Below are 22432 nucleotides of genomic sequence, written 5' to 3'. Positions count from 1 at the left end.
TTGCCAGGGGTGAATCCTCCCCTTGTCTCGCCTCAGCTCTGCTTGTTTCTTCATTGTGCTGCTGGAGAGAAGGGGGAAGATTTGCTACAAAAAGTGTTGGGTGGGATTAGCCCCCTTGGCCACTTATTAGTAGCTGCCATTGAAACTGAAGTAATACGGTATTGAATCAAGGCCCCAAAAATGAGTCTCTTCTGAGTCTGTCATCCTATATGTAGTGATAGGATTGACTGGAAATACCTGTCAGTACTCATGAACCCTAAAAATACATTCTCTGACCAATTACCTTGTGATGTCATTACCATAAAAACCATCTCCTGAATGCTATTTTTTTCTGAAAATGTCACAGTACATGGTCATTGTGACATATCCAGGGTACAATCCAGACTGTTGAGTAGCTGTGTCACCCTTGCCCTGTAACCTTGGTTGCCTTATGATGCCTTGCTGAAGGAGTTCCCACCTGGGCTGCTCAGAAACAGCTTTCCAGCATACAAGGCACACCCTGAGTGCCTGTGCGTAATTGCAGCCTGCCAGCCACACTTGGGTTTCACTCTGGTTCTTCTCAGCCTTGACTATATTGCAGGGTAACCCCAGCTCAATCCCAGTCTTTGCTTTTCCTCCAGAAACATATGTCCTGTACTGCCCAGCCCTCTCCTGGACAATACAAATAATGTGTGTTATGTCTGTTATTTCTTAAAATAAAAATATGGCAACTTGTTATTTCAAATAGTTCTGTAGACACTTCAATTTAAACACACTGCATTAAATAAAATAGCAAAACACGTTTTTATTAACTACAAAGAGAGAGTTTTGAAGTGAATACAAATAATGAGGCATAAAAGTCAGAAATGGTTACAAGAGAAATAAAGACAAAATGCAACTAGTGCCCAACTTAACAAACTGGTAAATTCAAAGCCATGTTTTTCTTACTATATGCTCTCAACAGTTGTACTGGCCAAACTTCTTGGGCCAGGACCCCTTCTTCTGTTTGAGGGCTGCTTGTTTTGTCCTGTCTTGTGCAATAAATCGACGGACAGAGAAAGGAGAGGGGAGTCCCTTGGGGGCATTTATTCCTCCTTTTTATAGAGTCAGTCCCATCTTGGAAAACATTTCCAGCTGAGATGCAGGAGACAGAGTATCTATATGTAAGGATATTCCCTGCCGATTTTCTCACCTGCTTGAACTCCCTTTGTCTCCCTTCCTGCTTGATGCTCTGATTACTGCTTAAATGCAAGTTAAGCAGAGAATACATTCTTTTGTTTGAGGCTGACCTATTTGCCAATCTCAGTTTGGAACATATGTTCCAAACATCATACAGGAAAATCTTATAACTTTACATACAATGTTGCCACACATATTTTATCAGGACAATATTGACCAGCAGATTGTGAGACCTAAAATGATACCTTACAAGACATACCTTGTACAAAGATGATTATAATAGGGTGCAGACAGAGGAGTACATTTTGTGAACTTATTCAATCTGAATTTGTAACACTGCAATATAATTCCATGTCAATTATTTTTTCATATCAGTAATTCTATTTAAACTGTCATCACCAAAATGTCAGAGAATCTTCCAAATACTTATAAAAAGAAATAACAATTTCTCCTTCTTTCTGCCCTTCCAGGTTGTTAGAGAAATAGATTAACTTATAGTTTGTGTGTGTGCATGTGTAGAATGAACTAGCAGAAAGCTAAATCAAAGATTAGATTTTGCATTTAGTTCTGAATGTGCTGAGGTTAGTGATTGTTATTTCCTATAATTCCTTAAAAAGCGTCCACGTCATGGTGGCAGCCTCCTCTGGAAGGTTTGGTCGGTAACAAAATATCCGCCTGACTTGTGGTACGAGGGTTTTTGTCAACTGGTCTGTTCTATCAGATTTATAAATGCCATCAGAATTATTTCACAAGACTGTCTAATTGGCATAGAATAACAGATCCCCAATGATTTAACATTTATACTATGTGGTTTGTTTGCTGTAGAAAATGCTCGACTATCTCAAGGACAAAAAGGATGTGGGCTTTTTTCAGAGCCTTGCTGGTCTTATGCAGTCATGTAGGTAAGAAAATATCTATTATAATATATCTATTATTTCGTATCTAAATTCTTTTCTACAGGATTTGTAATATCAGTAGAATGTCGGAAGAATTACCTGGTGAGACAGGAAGGGTAAATATGCCAGGAGTGTGCGTGTGCGCGCGTGCACGCACACACACACACACACTTGTTTTCCTTTCATATTCCTAGGGTTTCAACAACAATAAACTTCTATGATGCTATGATAGTGGAACTGTCCTGGGGCTATGCTTATCTCCAGCTTTCAGGCAGGATTACATAAACCATTGTCTTTGAATATTTGTACCCCACTTTTGAGCCCCTATGACTAATTACACAGCTACTTACCTTGCAGGCTGCCATGACTTACTCCCTGATTTCAGTGTACCCAATTCTGCTTCCCTTACAGCAAATAGTACCTTATTTCCTGATTTATCCCATTGATGTTTACAGGCTGTGAAAGCATTTGGAAATGTCTGCTCATCATTTCCCACTCACATTTACAGTCTAGGGATATTGGATTTTTGGATGTTTTGTGCAAAGAGTGCACTGCACCTGTGGCCTGTGATGTGAATTGGACTCAATTTGATTTGGGGGTGAAATTTAAAGTGGTGGTTCTGCCATATAAATGACATATGATTTGGGTCTTGTCTACCTTAGCCACACCTCTCTCTTCACATGATGATATGACATTTGTAATTGACTGATGTGTCCAAGATAACAGCCTGCAGAGTTAGTGGTAAGGCATTGTCAGTGAGGGGTCCTTGGCTCTGGAACTCATCTACTCCCATCCTTCAACAGAGCCCAGATTTGAATACCTTCAAGGAACTCTACAAGGGTCATTTCCTCAAGAATTCCAGGGAGGCCTCTGTGTGGGGAGGGAGTTAATAGAATTTTGGAAGGTGGAGAAGGGAATTAAGTCATTTGTTTTGGAGTGGACAGGAGGACATTCTATGGTCTTTTTGCAGGTTTGTGTTTCTGAATGTGTTTGTAATAAGTATGCAGTGCGTAAATAAATACAATAATTGTATAAAGACACTTGCATAGAAAGTTAAAATTGAGCCCAGTTCACTGTTACATTATGACTGCTATGTTCCAGGCTGGTGAAAAACATCCTGATTTATCTGGCTGCTAGAAGATTCCCTTTTGCACCATCTGCTGCATGACAGATGTCCTAGGACTTGGACTAACTACTGTATTATTTTTTTCTTCCTTAACAAAAATAGCTGTTAAAGTATTTTTTCATTAAAAGTAGAATATTTTGGTATAACAATGGTTATGAAGTGTTTGCCAAATTGAGCTTTATATTTTTCAAAGAAAAAAATAAAATATGAAGTTTTCGTCAGAAAGTTACAACCCATCTGGGATTGCAGATCACCACCTTTGTTAGGTTATCCAAAGAACAAAATAGTTGTTACAATGAGAATCCCTGCACCAAGGTAGATGAGCCATCAACAAGGTATACAGACTTATGATAAATGGAACCATATAATTTCTTCTCTGTGTGGCTCAGAGGAGAGCAGGTTGTGAAGTAGGGCACAGTGAACTAAATCCAGGGAAGGCAGGAGATGGAGCCATTATGGCAGGGGTTGGCAACCTTTCAGGGGTGTGCCGAGTCTTCATTTATTCACTCTAATTTAAGGTTTTGCGTGCCAGTAATAGATTTTAATGTTTTTAGAAGGTCTCTTCCTATAAGTCTATAATATATAACTAAACTATTGTTATATGTAAAGTAAATAAGGTTTTTAAAATGTTTAAGAAGCTTCATTTAAAATTAAATTAAAACGCAGAGCCTCCCGTACTGGTGGCCAGGACCTGGGCAGTGTGAGTACCACTGAAAATCAGTTCATGTGCCGCCTTTGGCACGCGGGCCATAGGTTGCCTACCCCTGCATTATGGCATGAATTCTCTCTTCCCCAAACCTATAGAATTCCATGGCACTTTCTACACCCTGAAGACAATGGTGGAGCTAGTGAAAAGCTTCTCTACCTTGAATGTTTCCTTCAATCTCTACAGATTGACGAGTGGAAATCCACATGATAGTAAATACTTCCAAAACCACCATAACTTACAATTGGCTTTGTCTATTTTGCAGAAGATGCTGGGGTGGAGGTGCTAGTGGTAGCACATATCCCTCAGGAGTTTGCTATTTGGGATTAAGCAGCCTACAGAATAGAGGTTGTCAGCAAAACAGGCGTCTTTCCCCAACCCATTGAAAAATATTTAATTCAAAGTTATTTGAAAATTTTCATTCAAAATGTTTAGATTTTTCCTAGGAAAATTCAAAATGAAATGATATTTTTTTCTTTCCATTCATATTGATCCCCCCCACACACACAACAGAAACAAAATGCAAATTTAAGTTTAATTTCCCATCAATAATAATCAAAATTCTATAGAAAATGACATTTTCGCCACCAAAAAAAAAAAACACCCATTTTTGATGGAAAAATATTTCAGTAAAAAAAAAATATATCTAATCATCTCTACCACAACAATGTAGAGATGTTGGCACTGGATTTCCCAGTGCATCAGAGTACATCTGCATGGTACTACAGACCTTTAAACATCTTAATAAACCAAAATAAATGGAAAATGTAAAAATGTATTGGTTGATATGAAGGGATTGGTGCTTTATGGCTGGAGGGGAGGATGAAAACTGCTGCTACCACCCTGGGCCCTTTAAATTGCTGCCAGAGGCCTGCTGCTGGAGCCCTGGGGTAGCGGCGGCGGGGCTCCGATGGTGATTTAAAGGGCCAGAGGCTCCCAGCTGCTGCTACCGCAGCGGGGCCCTGGGCCCTTTAAATCGCCACCAGAGCCCCTGGGGTCTTGGCCACCTCCGCTACCCGGGGGCTCTGGCAGCGGGGCTCTGGCGGCAATTTAAAGGGCCCAGGGCTCCAGCCACTGCTGGGAAACCCAGGCCCTATAAATTGCCACCTGGAGAAACTGGTCTGGTATGCCGTACCGGGGCGTACTGGTTTATATTCACCTCTGCCTGAACCCTCCCTTACATGGAGCAGGCTGAAGCAGGAAGGCACACAGCGCTTCAGCATGTCTCAGCCGCATGGTTCCAGGTGGAAGCAGAACAGTAAGAAAGGGGGAAGCTCCCCAGGTAATTACGGCATAAACATGGAGTTTCCTGCACTGTACACTTTTATCTGCCAGGTAGTCCCAGACATCCAATAATAAAGTTGGAGCCTGATTAAACCCATGTAAAATGTTTCCTATCCTCCTTCCGGTATGGCCAGACAGTGACCTGTGTTTGGGCTTACACAACTATGTAATTTCCCAGTAGATAATGGGGGAATAGGTATACACTCAAATAATAATGTATTATTTTTATGAAATGTGAGATATATAGATAATATACATGTACTTTCTTTTTCAGTAAATCATAATGAGCTACATTCTGCTATCATTTACACAGTGAATCCAGTGTAATTGAATTGACTTAATGGAATTTCTCTAAATGTGCAACCGTGTAACTTAGAGCTGAATTTGGCCCATTGTTTTTAAAAAAATGGTGTACCTGGCTTTAGTGACATTACATTTCAGTTCTCTCCTAAACACTATTTTCCATCATCCAGCTAAGATGATAATTATATTTCTAAGTTTAATTCCATCATTTTGAAAATCAACAAGATAAAATATTGGATTTATCAAATGCTATATTGCTTTTCTCATTGCAGCGTTCTTGACCTAAATGCATTTGAACGCCAAAACAAAGCAGAGGGCCTTGGCATGGTGACAGAAGAAGGATCAGGTATTATCATCTTATGAAAATAATCTTTTCCTTTTTACTGTTCTTCATCAAAACTGTATAGTTAAGGACCCTTGTAAATCTGCACCAAGATGTTTAAGGGTGAAGCTAAGATGATATTTCTTCAGATAGTTTATAATTTAACTGGCCTACTTTAGACCGTACTAGACAATAAAAGATCACTAGAGCACGTTTGAGAGTGAGGGAATGTCTCAGAGGAGTGCAGTATATCATTTTGAAGTAGCAAAGAAAATATTATGAGTAAATTTGAAAGGAGATTCCAATCACAAACAGCAGTATTTATGTCAAACAACTTAGAAATCCCTAACCAGTTTCAGCATAAAATAAAATGAAGGGCTCCCAACTGATTTGTTAAATTGTCTCCAGCTGAATAAAAAATAGACAATTTAGTAAGCAATAAATTAAATATCAGAGGTCAAGGGAACAGTAGCTGCTGTTTGGAAGACATTTGTTGTGAAAGTTTCTGTTTTACAAGTATTTCTGTGTAATTTGTCTTTTTGGGAAATATTCTGATATTTTATGTTTACTTATGATTTTGAAACAATTTGGGTTTTCTACCTTCTGTGTTGTCAGTTCATTGTTAGTTTCTTTCTTTTGTCTCATAATGTGTTCTGTCATCCTATTAGTGTGGTTGTCTGGAACCATTAGGTTTATTTTTTTATGTGATTAATAGAGCTATCAAAGCACATTTTCTCTATTCCCAATTACATTCTTCATTCATCATATTTTTGTGAGTTTAAATCCTACAACTAACTAATCCTTTTACATGTTTTTATTCTTAAAAACAAGGAAAAAAAGCTTGACTGCGTATTCATTATTGTATTTTGGAGTTCATAATTCATACCTGCTTCACTGCATATGTCATTGGCTACTGTGCCTGTAGCTGTTTTACATGACATATGTCTTGATTGTTCAAGTGCTTGCATCACATTGTTTAATTTGACTGAATGCCTTTAAGACAGATCACACGTACTTTTCTAAAATTATTCTCTTTCATCAAAACTGCTCCCATAGCTTAATAAATTGTAGGTCATATCCTTCTTGCCTGACTCATTTGAGTAATCTCAGTCAAGTCAATTTACATGAGTAAACTTTGGCCCCATTACTCTGGATTGTGCTGTCTGTCTTATAAGGCATAGGCTGGCTTGACCATTGCTTTCCTGTTTCTCTGCAAATTATTCTCCAGAATGTTTGGACATTCTGGGCATAATTTCTATTAATATATATTTTTAAATTATTATTAATAATTTTGGCTTTTGAAATGGGCTTTTTGATACAGGATCATTTTTCTTTTAATCATCTACCAGAGTTATTAGAAATTACAAATTTTGCAAGCAACTATAAACGACTCTTTGACAACTACATAAGTGACTCTTCTTATATCAGGGTATTTTCATGCTTCCTCATCTGAGAATTTTTTGGTTGGTTTGTTTGTTTGTATTTGATCTTTCTCTTTAGTGCAGAACTAATTTGCCAAAACCAATACTGAGTGTCTTTTGTATCTGCTAAAAACAAATTCTCAACTTTTTTTTTACCTTTTTCCTGTTTTCTTTTCTTTGAACTAAATGTCCTGTCCACCCTTCCTCAGTCATCAGTCATGAGCATGGTAATTATTAAAAACAAGCTGCCTTTTATTTATTTTTTCCTGTTGTTAGCTTTGTGTCAGCACTGTACAGCTCCTGAACACCATGAGTTTTTTTTGTTCCTATGAGGCTTTTAAACAAGTGGATTCTTTTCTATTATTATAATTGTGTACTCCAAACTCTTCCGTTTTTATACCAACTTTCCCCACTTCTTTGTTCTTCCTCCCTTTCTCAGGATTTGCACAGTAACTGGCACGCTAGATGTAAGAGCAGCAAGCTTTTTTTTTAATTTATTTAATTTTTTTTGTTTGGTTGTGGTTTTTTTTAGTGGGCCCAGTATTTGCAATGGTTGGATGTTTTTAAAAAATATATCTATATGTATATACAAACCCTTGTGCTGTAGTCCTCCTGTACTATTTTGTTGTGCATTTAATGTGGCTTTATCGCTGCATTGATTTTGTGCAATCGCAGGAAATCAGTGGTGGATCCAGAGAGGGCTGGAGGTTGGGATAGAAAGGAGATGTTGGCTGCCACTGGCTAGGTTTACACTACGCAGTCAGAATTCATTTTCTACTACAGTACTTGCTAAAGTAGCTGGTAGTTTAAAAAACAAAACAAAAAGAAAACACCTCTGCTGTTTCTTTTCAGAGTTACATCAGGATGTTACTAGTTATTCCTGATATTTTGGCACTTTGAGAGCTTTTTTCATACAACAGAGAAAATGTGTATCCCTTAGAGGCAAAGGATAACAATAATTCATCTGTCACTGAGCACACTCATTTTAATTCACTGAATACGAGTTATAGGCAGCCCAATGCCATTGGTATTAATGCATAATAGCATTATGAAAGCCCAGCCATTGTGTCTGGAGGAGAAATTATAGATCCTGCTGTGAATGATTGCTAGACATTCTAGATTGTATGGGATAGCTGAGCTCACATAACTGCTAGCAATCCTACAAATACCTATCTAAAAAGTCATTCCAAGAGAGCACCAAAGTTTAGATTGGGTGACCCCGGGAGAATATATTTTTTTCCATTCCATTTTACAGTACAGATACTTACTCCAAGATTCAGGAACATGTGGTTGATTGTTAGGGAAATGGAGTGAGGTCCAGAGTACACACTATAACCTGGTTCCTTGCTATTTCTACATTTGATGCAGGAATTTATCAATGAGTTGTTAACTTGTTATTACTGACTATGAACCTGAGTCAGTTTTTACTCAAGTCAGTTGTAAAAACTTCTGTTGACTTCAATGGAAGTAGGCTTTGACCTCTTAGTAGTGGTGGTGTTCTATAAAACTTGATTTCTTTTTCCATCTCCACATTGGCATTAGCAGAAAACCCTGCAGTGAGTCAAGATGAATTGCCCCTTTCCAATCTTCTCTTTGTGCTATCCCATCTAAGCTCCTTGTCTTGATTCCCCTTTCACTAATACCACCTTCCTGTACAAAATCCTGGAACCCCCACTGGTAAAAACACTGATGGTTCTTCAGCAAATGTGTTTCTTACTTGTTTTTGTGATGTACTTAATGTTGTATCTTTCTGTATGTATATTTGTTTTGATTGTCATGTTTCTTTTACAAAAAAAGGTTCAAAATCAAAGTTGCACAAATGTTCATTATCCCATTTGATGGTTTTCCATTTTTCATTTAACCATCTCTGTCTATGCTGTCTCACCATGATCATGATAACCTTGAAAGTGCAATTTTTCTCTCCTCCCAAAGCCCTTACTTTAGTTGACAGATAATGGAATGCATTTGTTTAATCTACACTTGCATTATCTTGCTATTGTTGGGCACTCTTCTAGTACAGGATTTTTTTTCTGTTAACAAGACTTCAAAAAGAAACTTGAATATGTCCTTGGGTCAGAATGATTTTTCCTAAATTAGCTGGTGAGGCAACTTCTGTAAAAATTACCGGTACTTGCCATTTGAAACATATACCCTCCTATATGACTGGCGTGGTTTGCGTAAAATCATTATTGTTGTTTGTGATGTATGGTTAAATAGATCAAACTTACTGTGCAGCAAGGAAAAGAGAGTTTGGGTCAGGCTACTGGAGTTCTGCTTTAGCCAAATACTGTATCCCTGAGATACTAATCACTTTAAAATCTGTTGATATTATTAACAGTAATACTCTTGATACCTTTTATTTGAAAAATTTAAACTGCTTTAAATAATTAAGCCTCACAAACCCCTGTAAGATAGATAACCATAATTATACCCATTTTATAGATGGATAAATAAAACAGTGAAATTAAGTGATTTCCCCAAGATGACATAGCAAGTCATTTAACCGAGTTGGGAAAAGAATCCAGAAATTCTGACTTCCACTTTCTTCCTTTCATCATCAGACTGTGCAGCTATCCTGTTAAGAGTTTCAATAGAAGATTGATTAGCAGTCTCCTTAAAAAACATAGAATTACTACAGTTATCTGAGATTGATTTTATTTTAATTGGAGTTAATATTCATATTCTTCATTTAATACAATCTCTACAATCTACTAAATACTCGTATGCTTGAAAAAAATTACTAAGATTTAGAAGAACTTCTTTACTAATTGAAAATAGATTTTTAGACCCATTTTTCATTTCATTAAATCTTTTGTTAATCTTGCCCTTTGTTAGAGGAATACTATAATTGCATTTGACTGATCTCACTTGAGAGACAGTTTTGGAATAGTGCCATGGAATTTTAAAATACAGAGGATAACAATACTTTATTTCTGATGCTGACAGTATTTGCCATGTGCTGAGGGGCGGCTCTATGTTTTTTGTCGCCCCAAGCACGGCTGTCAGGCGGCTTTCAGTGGCATGCCTGCGGGCAGTCTGCTGGTCATGCAGATTCAGCGGCATGCCTGCGGGAGGTCCGCCAGTGCCGCGCCTTCAGCGTCCCCCCCGCCGAATTGCCAACGAAGCCGCGGGACCGGCGGACCCCCTGCTGGCATGCCGCCGAACGCAGCCAGACTGCTGCCCTCACAGTGACCAGCAGGCCACCCCCCGCGGCTTGCCGCCCCAGGCATGCGCTTGCTGCGCTGGTGCCTGGAGCCACCCCTGCATGTGCTACAATGTCATCTTTGGTTCAAGGCCAGTTGATTTTTATCTTTAGAAAACTCATAAATTTCCACAGCAGCATTTATACAGAAAGGACACTTAAACAGTAGTTGAGGGCTTCACAGGCAAAATTCTACTTGAACTCAGAGTGCTAGCATTCTGTTATAGACTCGTAATTGAAGCTGACAATATATGGATGTTTTCTCAGCAGTATTGAATAATCAGTTCATTTTTAAACTATAAAATGGAATGAGGTTTAGAGATATGCATAAAACTATTGTTAAAATTGTTAACTTTTAGAATGGTGTTCTTTAAGAACATAAGAATGGCTATACTGAGTCAGACCAATTGTCCACCTAGCCCAGTATCCTGTCTTCCGACAGTAGCCAATGCCAGGTGCCCCAGAGGGAATGAACAGAAAAGGTAATCATCAAGTGATCCATCCCCTGTCGCCCATTCCCAGTTTCTGGAAAACAAAGGCTAGGGACTCTTCAGAGCATGGTTTTGCATCCCTGCCCATCCTGGCTAATAGTCATTGATGGACCTATCCTCCAGGAACTTATCTAGTGCTTTTTAAAATCCTGTTAGAGTCTTGACCTTCACAGCATCCTCACGCAAAGAGTTCCATGGGTTGAAAGCATTGTGTAACGAAATACATCCTTTTGTTTGTTTTAAACCTGCTGCTTATTAATTTCATTTGATGACCCCTAGTTCTTGTGTTATGAGAAGGAGTAAATAACATTTACTTTACTCCTGATTTGCTTTCGCCACACGAGTCATGGTTTTATAGACCTCTAACATATTTCCCATTTAGTTGCCTCTTTTCCAAGCTGAAAAGTCCCAGCCTTATTAATCTCTCCTTATATGGAAGCTGTTCCATACCCCTAATGTTTTTGTTGCCCTTTTCTGAATCTTTTACAATTCCAGTATCTCATTTTTGAGATGGGGTGACCACATCTGCACACAGTATTCAAGATGTGGGCGTATCATGGATTTATAGAGAGGCAATATGATATTTTCTGTGTTATTATCTATCCCTTTCCTAATGATTCACAACACTGTTAGCTTTTTTGACTGCCACTGCACCTTGAGTGAATATTTTCAGGGAAGTATCCACAATGACTCCAAGATCTCTTTCTTGAGTGGTAACAGCTAATTTAGACCCCGTCATTTTTTATGTATAGCTGGGATTATGTTTTCCCATATGCATTACTTTGTAGTTATCAAAACTGAATTTCATTTGCCATTTTGTTGCCCAGTTACCTAGTTTTGTGAAGTCCCTTTGTAACTCTTTGCAGTCTGCTTTGTACTTAGCTACCTTGAGTAGTTTGGTATCATATGGAAATTTTGTCACCTCACTGTTTATCCCTTTTTCCAGATCATTTATTAATATGTTGAACAGTACTTGTCCCAGTACAGACCCCTGAGGGGACACCCTAGTCACCTTTTTCATTCTGAAAACTGACCATTTATTTCTACCCTTTGTTTCCTATCTTTTAACCAGTCACTGATCCATGAGAGAACCTTCCCTCTTATCCCACGACAGCTTACTTTGCTTAAGAGACTTTGGTGAGGGACCTTGTCAAAGGCTTTCTGAAAATCTAAGTATACTATATCCACTTCATCACCCTTGTCTACATGCTTGTTGACCCTCTCAAAGTATTCTAGTAGATTGGTGAGGCATGACTTCCTGTAAGACGAGCGGACTCACCCCTGTGGCGCCTCCTACTGGTCGTCCAGGGAATTAGCTCACCAGCCTCTGGAGCGCCCTCTGCAGGCCGGTGTTCCGCCTTGTCCCTCCCAGGACCCGGTGCCCCCTGGCAGTACCCCACAGATCTCTGTCTCCCCTCCCTGGGGAACCCTCACCCACTATCCCCACCTTGCCTCAGCACTAGGCCACTGCCAGTCACCAACTAGCCCCCACTCCCTGGGGCAGACTGCAGTATAGACCACTCATCACTGGCAAAGGGGGTTTGGACCTGCTGCCTTGGCCTAGCCCTGGGCTGCCCTCTGCAACCCCCAGTACTCCTTAGCCTTCTCCTAGGCCGCAGCCTGGGGCTTTCCAGGCTGGAGCTCCCCAGCTCCTCAGCCTTTCCCCAGCCCTGCTCCATCCAGGTACTCTGTGTCTAGCTTCCTGCAGCCAGGCCCTTTTCTCTCTGAAGGCAGAGAGAGACTCTACTGAGTTCCTGGCTCCCAGCCTCTTATATAGGGCCAGCTGAGGCCTGATTGGGGCCTGGGCCCAGCTGCCGCCACTTCCCCCAGTCAGCCCAGTAGCTGCTTGCTCCCTGGGCTATCTCAGGCCCTTCCAGGCAGGAGCAGGTGTCCACCCTGCTACACTTCCCTTTACAAAAAGCATGTTGACTTTTCCCCAACAAATCATGTTTATCTATGTGTCTGATAATTCTGTTCTTTACTATAGTTTCAAACAATTTGCCTGGTATTGAAGTCAGGCTTACCGACCTGTAATTGCCGGGATCACTCTGGAGCCTTTTTAAATAATTGACGTCATATTAGCTATCCTCCAGTCATTTGGTACAGAAGCTGATTTAAATGATAAGTTACATACCACAGTTAGTGGTTCTGCAATTTCACATTTGAGTTCCTTCAGAACTATTGGGTGAATTCCATCTGGTCCTGGTGACTTATTACTGTTTAATTTATCATTTTTTCCCCAAAACCACCTCTAATGACACCTCAATCTGGGACAGTTCCTCAGATTTTTCACCTGAAAAAAAATGGCCCAGGTTTGGGAATCTCCCTCACATCCTCATCCATGAAGACCGATGCAAAGAATTCATTTAGTTTCTCCGCAATGGCCTAATCTTCCTTGAGTGCTCCTTTAGCATCGTGATCGTCCAGTGGCCCCACTAGTTGTTTAGCAGGCTTCCTGCTTCTGATGTACTTAAAAAAAATTGCTGTTACTTTTTGAGTTTTTGTCTAGCTGTTCTTCAAATTCCTTTTTGACCTTCCTAATTATAGTTTTACACTTCACTTGCCAGAGTTTATGCTCCATTCTGTTTTCCTCAATAAGATTTAACTTCCACTTTTTAAAAGATGCCTTTAAATACAAGTTGCAAAGTATCTAATATTATAATCTGCTGATATCTCTTAAATGGATATTGTAAGTTTGAAAATCAATTTTCAATCAATTCAAATCAAAATCAAACCAATTCAAAAACAAAATTTCTTATTGTGAATGACACCTAAATTATAAAAAGGACATTATTTTTTCTTTTCATGTTGTTAGGTGCTTTTTTAATTTCTCCTCAGTTGAACAATTGTAGTTAGTTTCTAGCCAATTTTATTGTTATATTCTTATATACAAGTACAGTGCTGGAATCTTTGGGGGAAAAACACTGCAGTGAAATGTTGATTAATAAAGTGTGGATTAAGTTAGATTCTTTTAATGTAATGGAATTATTTCTGTTTGTCTTAGCTCTTAAAAAGCTTATTTTTATAAAATCTAAATACAGGGGGAAATGTGACCTGACAGTTATCCCTTTAAAGATTAGCCTTTCACCAATCTGCATGCCTGGCACACATTCCATTTGATAACACAGATAGAATAAAACACAGAAGAGTTGTTAAAAACCAATAGTAGTACAAAATAGTTAAATAGGCCCCAGTCCTGCAAAAACATGCATTCTCTTAACTTTAAGCATGTTTTTAATTCAATTGAGCCGGATTCTCATTTACAGTAAGGTCCATTCACACCGCTTTAGCAGTTAACATTAAGCATGTGCTTAAATCTTTGCAGGACATTACCTCGTGTTAGTGGCAGTCACATACATCTTGAAATTAAATTCATATCAACAATATTTATAAGCTGCTGAAGCTGATATGTGAGTGTTCTGAATTAGTGTATTTCCAGCTAGCGTTACTGCATCCTTTTGCTTGGGAGAGTTGCCTGCTTCAACCTCTGCTGTAGCAATCTTTTCCATCTTCACATCTCCCTAGCAGAGTTTCCACCTGTGAGGGCCCTGCACTTGGGTTTACACTAGTACAAGCGAAACTAGCTTGCTTGGGCTAGCAGAGGTAGTTGTGCATGGCTCAGTGAGGGGGAAAAGGTTACTTTATCTGGCTTGAGGTCTTGAATGATCCGTTTCCTATGAGATTTATTGTAACTGAGCGGCAATAAAGAGACCATGACAGACATATTGCACTGGTAACTCAGCGGAACAATTTCTGGATCTTTTAGTGGAAATAAATTAATTGGTGTTACTATGGCAGATCTTTGCTGTTTGACAGTTGTGCATTCGTCAAAATTGGGCCCTTGTGCCTTTTAGAATGGTAAATATTTTTTAATATATAATGGCCCACAAATCTGTTTAAATATTAATAGCAGTGGGGATTTCAAAATGGAGGCTAGGAAAGAATTAATGAATCGAGATTCAAACACTTTCAAGGAGATACATATGCTTGTTACATTCAATCTTATTTTTATTTTACTGCAGACGTTGCTTCTGTTTGTATACATCACAGAATCAGACTCGCAACTGCACACACTGTAGGCATAAAACCATTCATGTGTGTAACCATACCATTTATGTGCAACATGGGCAATGGCAGCATTTTAACCAAATAGTTACATGTTTAAGCAAATGTACTATAGTATATACATCACATCAATTGAAGCTAACCTAAGCAGTGACTCACTTCCCTAAGTCATGCTATATGCAATACGTATATTTGTAAGTACACTATATGTATAAATGTTTGTGTGTGGAGGCATGAATTTGTGTATGTGACACCAAAAGTGGCTTGCTTAGATTTTAAGCAAAGAAATGGATCTGAACTCCAGATGTGTAACGTGTAGTCTCCAAAGAGACACCTCTCTATAGTCATTAAATAGTGTTTGTATCCTGAAAAAATGCTAATGGACCAGCATTTGTTTGTGAGTCAGATTATGGTCTATTTTTTTAATGCTAAGGATTTGTCATTATAAAAGAGATTCAGATATTTTATTGGTCAGAAGAATTTGATCTCTGTAATCAGTACAGGCATACTGCTTAAAACTGCTTGTGATTAACATTGAAACATATAAATAGTTTGTTTTTAAAAAGGAATCTATGGGTCTGATCCACCACTGCCTTTGTTCCTTATGATAGGGGGCACACAACACTACCTTTCTGACTTGGTATAATTTTGTGTATGATTTGTACTCATTTTACACAGATGTAAATACATTTTTCCATGAGGTACTGTGAATGATCAGACAATATACTAGGAGGGAGGATAAAACTGAAATAACAAAACCTCAAAAGACAGTCTTTCATTATCTCAATGAAAACCCACTTATAGTAACTCAGCGGTTATGAAACCATCTCTATAGAGACATTGAATGAAAGAACCAAATGCTTTGCAGTGTGCAAATTGCAATTTCTTTTCAACAAACTGATTCTTATAGTGAAGTTGATGTGTCAGGAAATGATTTCATTATAAAGGAATATTGCTATCATTTAATTCAAGGCTTTCCTGTCCCTCCCCACCCTCCGTGAATGTCTCCAAAAGCTGAGAAGGGGAAAAGAAAGAAAAGCAAAAGTGGAGAGGTATTGAGAGGGAGGTGAATGGTAGGAGAGGAAATAAAAATAAATATTTTCAGCCACTTTAAAGGACATTATCAAATGATTACATTTTTAAAGGCCTCCTCAACCATTCCTCTTACTTTGGACTTTCCCTCTCACCATGGTCAAAGTGATGCTGAAGTTTTTAATAGCACCAAACTTGTATCTAGTGTTATTTTTATGTATATTGTTAATATATATTTTTTTAATATTCAGTACACACACAACCACTTAAAAGTCAGGCATAGGACACTCAATATTGCCAGGTTATAAGCACTATGGTCTCGACCCAGCAAAGTTCATAGGCCTTGATTCAACCAAGCATATGCTTTTAAGTGCTTTGCTGAAATAGGAACTTAAGTATGTGCTCTATTTAAGCACATGAGTATTCCATTAAAATTAATGGCTGGAGTGCTTAGCACCTTGTGTTATCAAGTTCAATATGAATATTAATTGTTTCTGAGAAACTTTCTGAGTGAGAATGAAAGTGAGAAATGAAAGTGAGAAAACAGTGCAGATCAGGTGCTGTTCAAAGCTCCTGCCAAGCTTTGTACAGTAGTTTGTTTTAAAAAGCCACCATTTTTTCTTGTGACTATACTACTTTAACACTCTCACCTCACCTAGGCCCTAATTCAAGAAAGCATGCTGAAGTGTTCTTGTGCTTAAATATTTAAATATTTTCCTCAATTGAGGTCCTAATTTTGCTGCATCTACTGAATTTATTTTTCCTGTCACTTTTTATGCTCCCCCACACACACACACACCTTTTCCAAGTGAAAGTGGTCAGCTAGCCAGATGGCAGAATTAAATTTCCTTTAGAAGAAAAGAAAATATTCACCTGGCAAACATTTATTTTAAAATAGGGCGTGGGAGGGGCCTAAATAAAATACATGTGAAATATTTGCTCTATGAAAAAAAAGTTATATTGAAACAATGTTTAACTATAAGAGTAACATAGATCAATTTTACTGGAATATTGAAATCTAAATGATTAATGCAGTTTTTTTTAACATTCCCATAATAGTCTTGATTTGTGTTCTTTGTTCATGCCAAACTGCCACTGAAGTCGGTGAAAGATTTGGATACTCAAGGAATGTGTAGTTAGGCTTTTTGTAGGCTTGATCCTGCAAACACTTATGTAGGATTAATTTTCCTTACATGTGTTATCCCCTTGAAGTCATTGAAATCTCATTTACATGCATATGTTTTTGCAGGCTCAGGTTCCATAAGGGTAATTGAGATTCTGCAAGGTTCTTAGCATTCTGGCCCCTATCCAGCAAAGCACTTAAGCACATACTTAATATTAAAACATGAGGAATCCAATTGAGTTATAAAAATAAAATGCTCGATATTGCAGGATGCTGAACATTCTAAGTCCAGCAAAGTGTTTAAGCATCTTGCAGAATTGAACCCATATATAGTACTGTTGATTTATATACTACTTATGTGCACAGGATCCTCTTTTAGTCTTTTGTGTTTCATTATTTAATTAGTTGTAAGGATTTTCAATCTTGTACAGTTGAAAAGCTATATATCTGGCATAAATGTCTGACCCAGAGACAAATTGTGTTAAACATCATCTAGTACTTGATTCATTGTCAGGGAGAGGACTATGCAGGTTTTTTTTTTCTTTTTGCCATTTCAGTGAGAATGCAGCAAGAACTAGGGGGAGGAAAAAAACATTTTAATTCTCCCTATGTTTGCCACATTTTTATGTATACCTGGTGATACTTGGTTTGGTCACCAAATATTGTGTCTTGCTGGCCAACAGGGAAAAGAGTGAAATGATTTTATATACTTCTTTTAATGTTCACATTAGTTTTCAAAATGGTTTTGCTTCCTAACCCTACCATTATACTGAAGCCTCTCACTTTGAAAGTCACAGACTGCGGACTGGTAAGTCCATTGGCTATTTGTAATTGTAATCATTCATAATTTTTATGTACAGTAAACATCCAACCATATTCCTGTTTATACATTATATATATGCATATATATTGTCTCTCTAATTCAAGCACTTCCAGTCTGTGAGAAGTTTTATATTTTTGTTTAACTCTCATTATTTCTTTTATTCACCAACTGAAAAGGATAGTGTTCTTAATATCACATTGGATTTGGAAGTTCAGGTACCAGTCCAAAATGCCTCCTATTTTTAAGAAAACTTTCTGAATTAATATACTGTACTTTTTCAATTTACTTGCATTTTTGTCTTTTAGTTTCATGCCATCATCAAGTAACAAATGATTGCACATTAAAATCCTCTGTATTTAAAAAAAAAATTGTTTCCATTTTTGCCAAGACACCATTTGTCCCCAAACTATTTGTATAAAGCCCTAATAATGAAATCATTTGCCTTTAATACCCCAGTGTAGTTTTGCTTGATATTATGTCTTCCCTCTATGCCAATTTATCGAGCTTCCAGTTCAACTTTGTTAATCCCTGATCTTTCCTAGACCCACTAATGCTTCCCCTTTTCTCATTTAGACTTCCAGATTGACTCTCTGTACTGATAGGATTGTAGAGGTGCATTAATTGAATGGAGACCATGTTAGTGTACCAGATTTTCTTAAGCAATTCTGGAGATCTTTTAAAGCTCTAAACACCTGGATAACTGCTATCTACAGAAAAACTAGACCATAGGGCCTAGTTCTGCAAAAGTCCTTAAGGACACGCTGAAGTCCAGCCCCATTCAGAAAAAACACTTAAGCACATACTTAATGCTTTGGTTAACCAGAACTAAGGGAATTAGGTGCCTCGTATCCACTGGCTTTCAATGAGAATTGGTTGCCTAACTCTTTTAGACTCCTTTGAAAATCCCAGGTTAAGTGTTTTCTGAGAACATAAATGTCTATAAAGTTGTTGGCTTATTTTGCTTTAAAAATATATATATATTTGTATAGGTCTCTTTTCTGCAATACTTGATTAATTTTTCTGGCTTTTCAATATTTATCAGACATTGGAACAAAGTAAATCCAGTATTAACCTTTGTACATGATGCAGACTTCATGCCAACAAAAACAAAAGAAGAGCATAAATGATGGATTTTTTCTAAAATGTTGCCAAGCCCATGCTGCCACATTGTACAGAGAGAAATTTGTGTCTTGAAATGTAAATGTTCTTTTCTTATGGAAGAGAAATAGTACCTATCTGCCAGCCACATGCCATGCTTCAGATAGAATAGTGGCTATAAATTGCATTTTGTATGTTTATTTGTTAATGGTGACTTCAGATTAAATATGGAGATTTGGTAAGAGGGAGTGGGGAGCTAGTTGACAGTCTGTCATAATTTGTCCTCCATCTGGCTTTCCACAGGAGAAAAGGTAATGCAGGATGACGAATTCACCTGTGACCTCTTCCGCTTCCTCCAGTTGCTTTGTGAAGGACACAGTTCAGGTTTGTGGGCAGGCTGCCAGTCAGCTGAGCCAAGGTGATGGTAACCAGGGATAAAAGCTCATCAGTGCTGAAGGCTTGGCAAGTTTTAAGGAAATATTATGAAAGGTTCCTGAGTAGCTGAACTGTACATGAAAGAAAAATATTTATGTGGAGTTAAAATGTCAAGTTTCCTTGTTCATTTAAACATTGGGAGAAAAAAATGGCTCACAAAATGATAACTCCTGGAGCAAGAACTGTGTGAAAGATAAATTAAATAGAAAATGAAGTGTACTCTAGTTTTAGCTCCTGATCACTAAATGAGAGGAAAATCTCAAAGGAGGGCTTTGCAGTGAACATATTATACTTTGGCATGCACAGTATTTTTAGAGTTCTGGTTGTCACTGAAGGTGGTTAAGGGGCTTAAATGTCATTCCAGGAGCATATGGGAGATCTTCATTGAAGGAGGAACAATAATTTTTCATATATAAAAGCAAGAAATACTAGCCATTTCTTTTAAAGTATTTTTAATATTAGTTCACTTACTCATATACTTTGTGGCATTATAAAAAAAGATTCCAGTTTATAGTTGTCAAATATTCATATCATTGTCATCAGTAATGGCATAAGATTTAATTCGGATTTCATTTAGACTAGTGTAAATCGGAAATAATTCCAGTGACATTAATGTAGCGACATCAAGGTAAAATTGATATAAGTGAGATCAAAGTCAGACTTATAATATGTTCACAGGAGAAACCAGATATTAGAACTTGTAAACTGTTACATGATCTCCTCAATAAGATGGTAACATTCAGGAAGAGGTAAACGGTTCATTGAATTAAAATATGGATTTAAACAGGAAAGTTACTTAAAAGATGTTTCAGGTCTTTAAAGTAGGTTTTGACCAATGGATTATACCAGAATTTATTTTAATAAATAATTCTGAAAATATTTGAGATTTAAATAAATTTTAACTTGAACTCATCCTCTCATTTTTAGATTTTCAGAATTATTTGAGAACTCAAACTGGTAACAACACAACTGTCAATATTATCATCTCCACTGTGGATTACTTACTGAGAGTTCAGGTAAACCCATCTTACATACTAATTTCAAATAAATACAGGTAGCTGCCTTTTACTATTTCCATCTATACCTCATGCGCCTTAACACAGAGATGCTTTAGTTTGCCTTGATTATGAGTAAACTAAGCCTACATTACATTTACCAGTACATTACACATTCATCACAATACTGCTGCACTTGAATATCCCTCATACTCCATTTTTGGAGACACTGAAAGAGGGATCTGGAGCTGCTTCTTGGAGATAGTCTGATATCAATTCCAGCTTTGGGGACTGGGTTTTCCGTTTGCTAAATCATTTCCTTGGGGAGCAGAAGATGGCAGAAAAAGACGTTATCACTGGGCATTTCGTGGGTTCCCAGCTAGGCCCTCTATCTTTCTATGGTGCACCGGATACACTGGTGAGAGCTGTGATGTCTGACATCACTCCCCACTGACATTCTGGCTTTCAGGAAGCTCAATCCAAGGTGCAAGATCTCCTTTCTGACAGCAAGAGATTATTAGCAAGGTTGGAAAAGCCGAAACAACAGAACTTCGATGGAAAGACCAGACTTACAGCCGAGCTAGAGAAGGAGGTTCATGGTCTGTTTCCAGAAGCAATTCCCTTCATCTGACTTAATTTATGCCTCCTTCGCCAGAAGTCGCAGCCACAGCAGCAACAGAAGAGACAGGCTAAAAGGAGACACTTAAACATTTTCCATATTGTTAAATGGGAGGCAGTTCTTGGCTAGATAGTATGGGGTCCTACTATGAAAAAATTGAGTACTACTACTTAAACCAAGAACAGGTTTTTCTGCTGCTCATATGTTCTCAGCACCTGCTCAGCCCTAACCTGTGGTTTTGCCCAATCACAGTATGCATTTTCTGTATTCTCTATGGTGACCATTTGAGCCATTTCCTTGCATCAAGATGTGGAATTACCACAGGTTACTGGATATTGGAGATTATCCATTTCAAGTACATAATCCTATTCTATTCCATATAGGTTTTATACTGTGTTCAGCACTGTAGTATCTTAGCGCCTTCCAGCAGTGTTTAGTGACATGAGTACACATCTGTCAACATATTGTTTGTTCTCTCATCTTGTATAGTGGGGAGCGGGTTTTTTAAGTGTACATTCAGGCGCTTAGTAATGAGCGCATGTGTGTGTGAACACACACATTGCTATGCATATATATTAGAGAAGGCAAGATCAAAGAACTGCACCTTGCACTTGGAGCTAAATGTGGTGAGGTTTGTGATCGTCTTTAGTTCCTGGGGGAGGTCATTCCACACACACAGACCAAGAAAGTTCTGTCTCCTTCAAATAAGCTTTACCTTTATTGTAGAGAGTTTCATTGTGCCAGAGGAGCATAGTTGTCAACCATGGTCTTCATCCTGGAGCTTTAGGGCATCTTTTAAATACTCTGGGCCCAGGCCATAGAGTGCCTTGAAGATAGGGACCAAGACCTTGAACTTGACTTGATGTTCTATCAGGAGCCAGTGTAGAGAGTGGAAGACAGGTTTCATGTGTTCATCATAGTCCGTGTTGCTGAGGAGATGTGCTGCAATGTTCTGTACTATTAGGAGGCCTCAGTCTGATCTGGGGTTCCTATCCAAACTGAGCCTCTGAACAATTGGTGCTAATTAGCTTTAGTTTAAAGAGATAATATCAAAATCCCATTTCTCTGGGAAAGCATCACATTGTCATAATCCATCCAAGGGTAATGCAGAACATCTAATTCTTTTTCTGAACCAAGTGCATGAAACACATAGAAGATGTATTGCAGTAAACATATTCATCATTTTACCTATATGTCTCATCTGTCTGAAAATCCACATTACTGCACACCTCACTGTATCTTTTTTTTTAATTTAACCAATTAAATTTCCTTTTAGCATTTTTTGTTGTTGTTGTTTCTAAAAATTCCAGTATGTGGAAAATCAATCCTTTTC

General features: G+C 38.1%; 1 protein-coding gene across 10 annotated transcripts in view; it reads left to right on the top strand.

Annotated features, from left to right (window-relative positions):
• RYR2 (ryanodine receptor 2) overlaps positions 1 to 22432 on the top strand; it is a 690844-nt gene that overhangs the window by 598794 nt on the left and 69618 nt on the right. For all 10 annotated transcript variants that reach the window (XM_034765046.1, XM_034765042.1, XM_034765040.1 and 7 more), the window contains 4 exons: positions 1984 to 2060; positions 5746 to 5819; positions 19354 to 19434; positions 20413 to 20501. In XM_034765046.1, coding sequence (XP_034620937.1) covers positions 1984 to 2060; positions 5746 to 5819; positions 19354 to 19434; positions 20413 to 20501 — 321 coding nt within the window. The remainder of the gene's footprint in view (positions 1 to 1983; positions 2061 to 5745; positions 5820 to 19353; positions 19435 to 20412; positions 20502 to 22432) is intronic.

The sequence above is a fragment of the Trachemys scripta genome, chromosome 3 (assembly GCF_013100865.1).
Source record: "Trachemys scripta elegans isolate TJP31775 chromosome 3, CAS_Tse_1.0, whole genome shotgun sequence".
Taxonomy (NCBI): domain Eukaryota; kingdom Metazoa; phylum Chordata; order Testudines; family Emydidae; genus Trachemys; species Trachemys scripta.
This window is presented reverse-complemented; position numbering and strand designations above follow the sequence as displayed.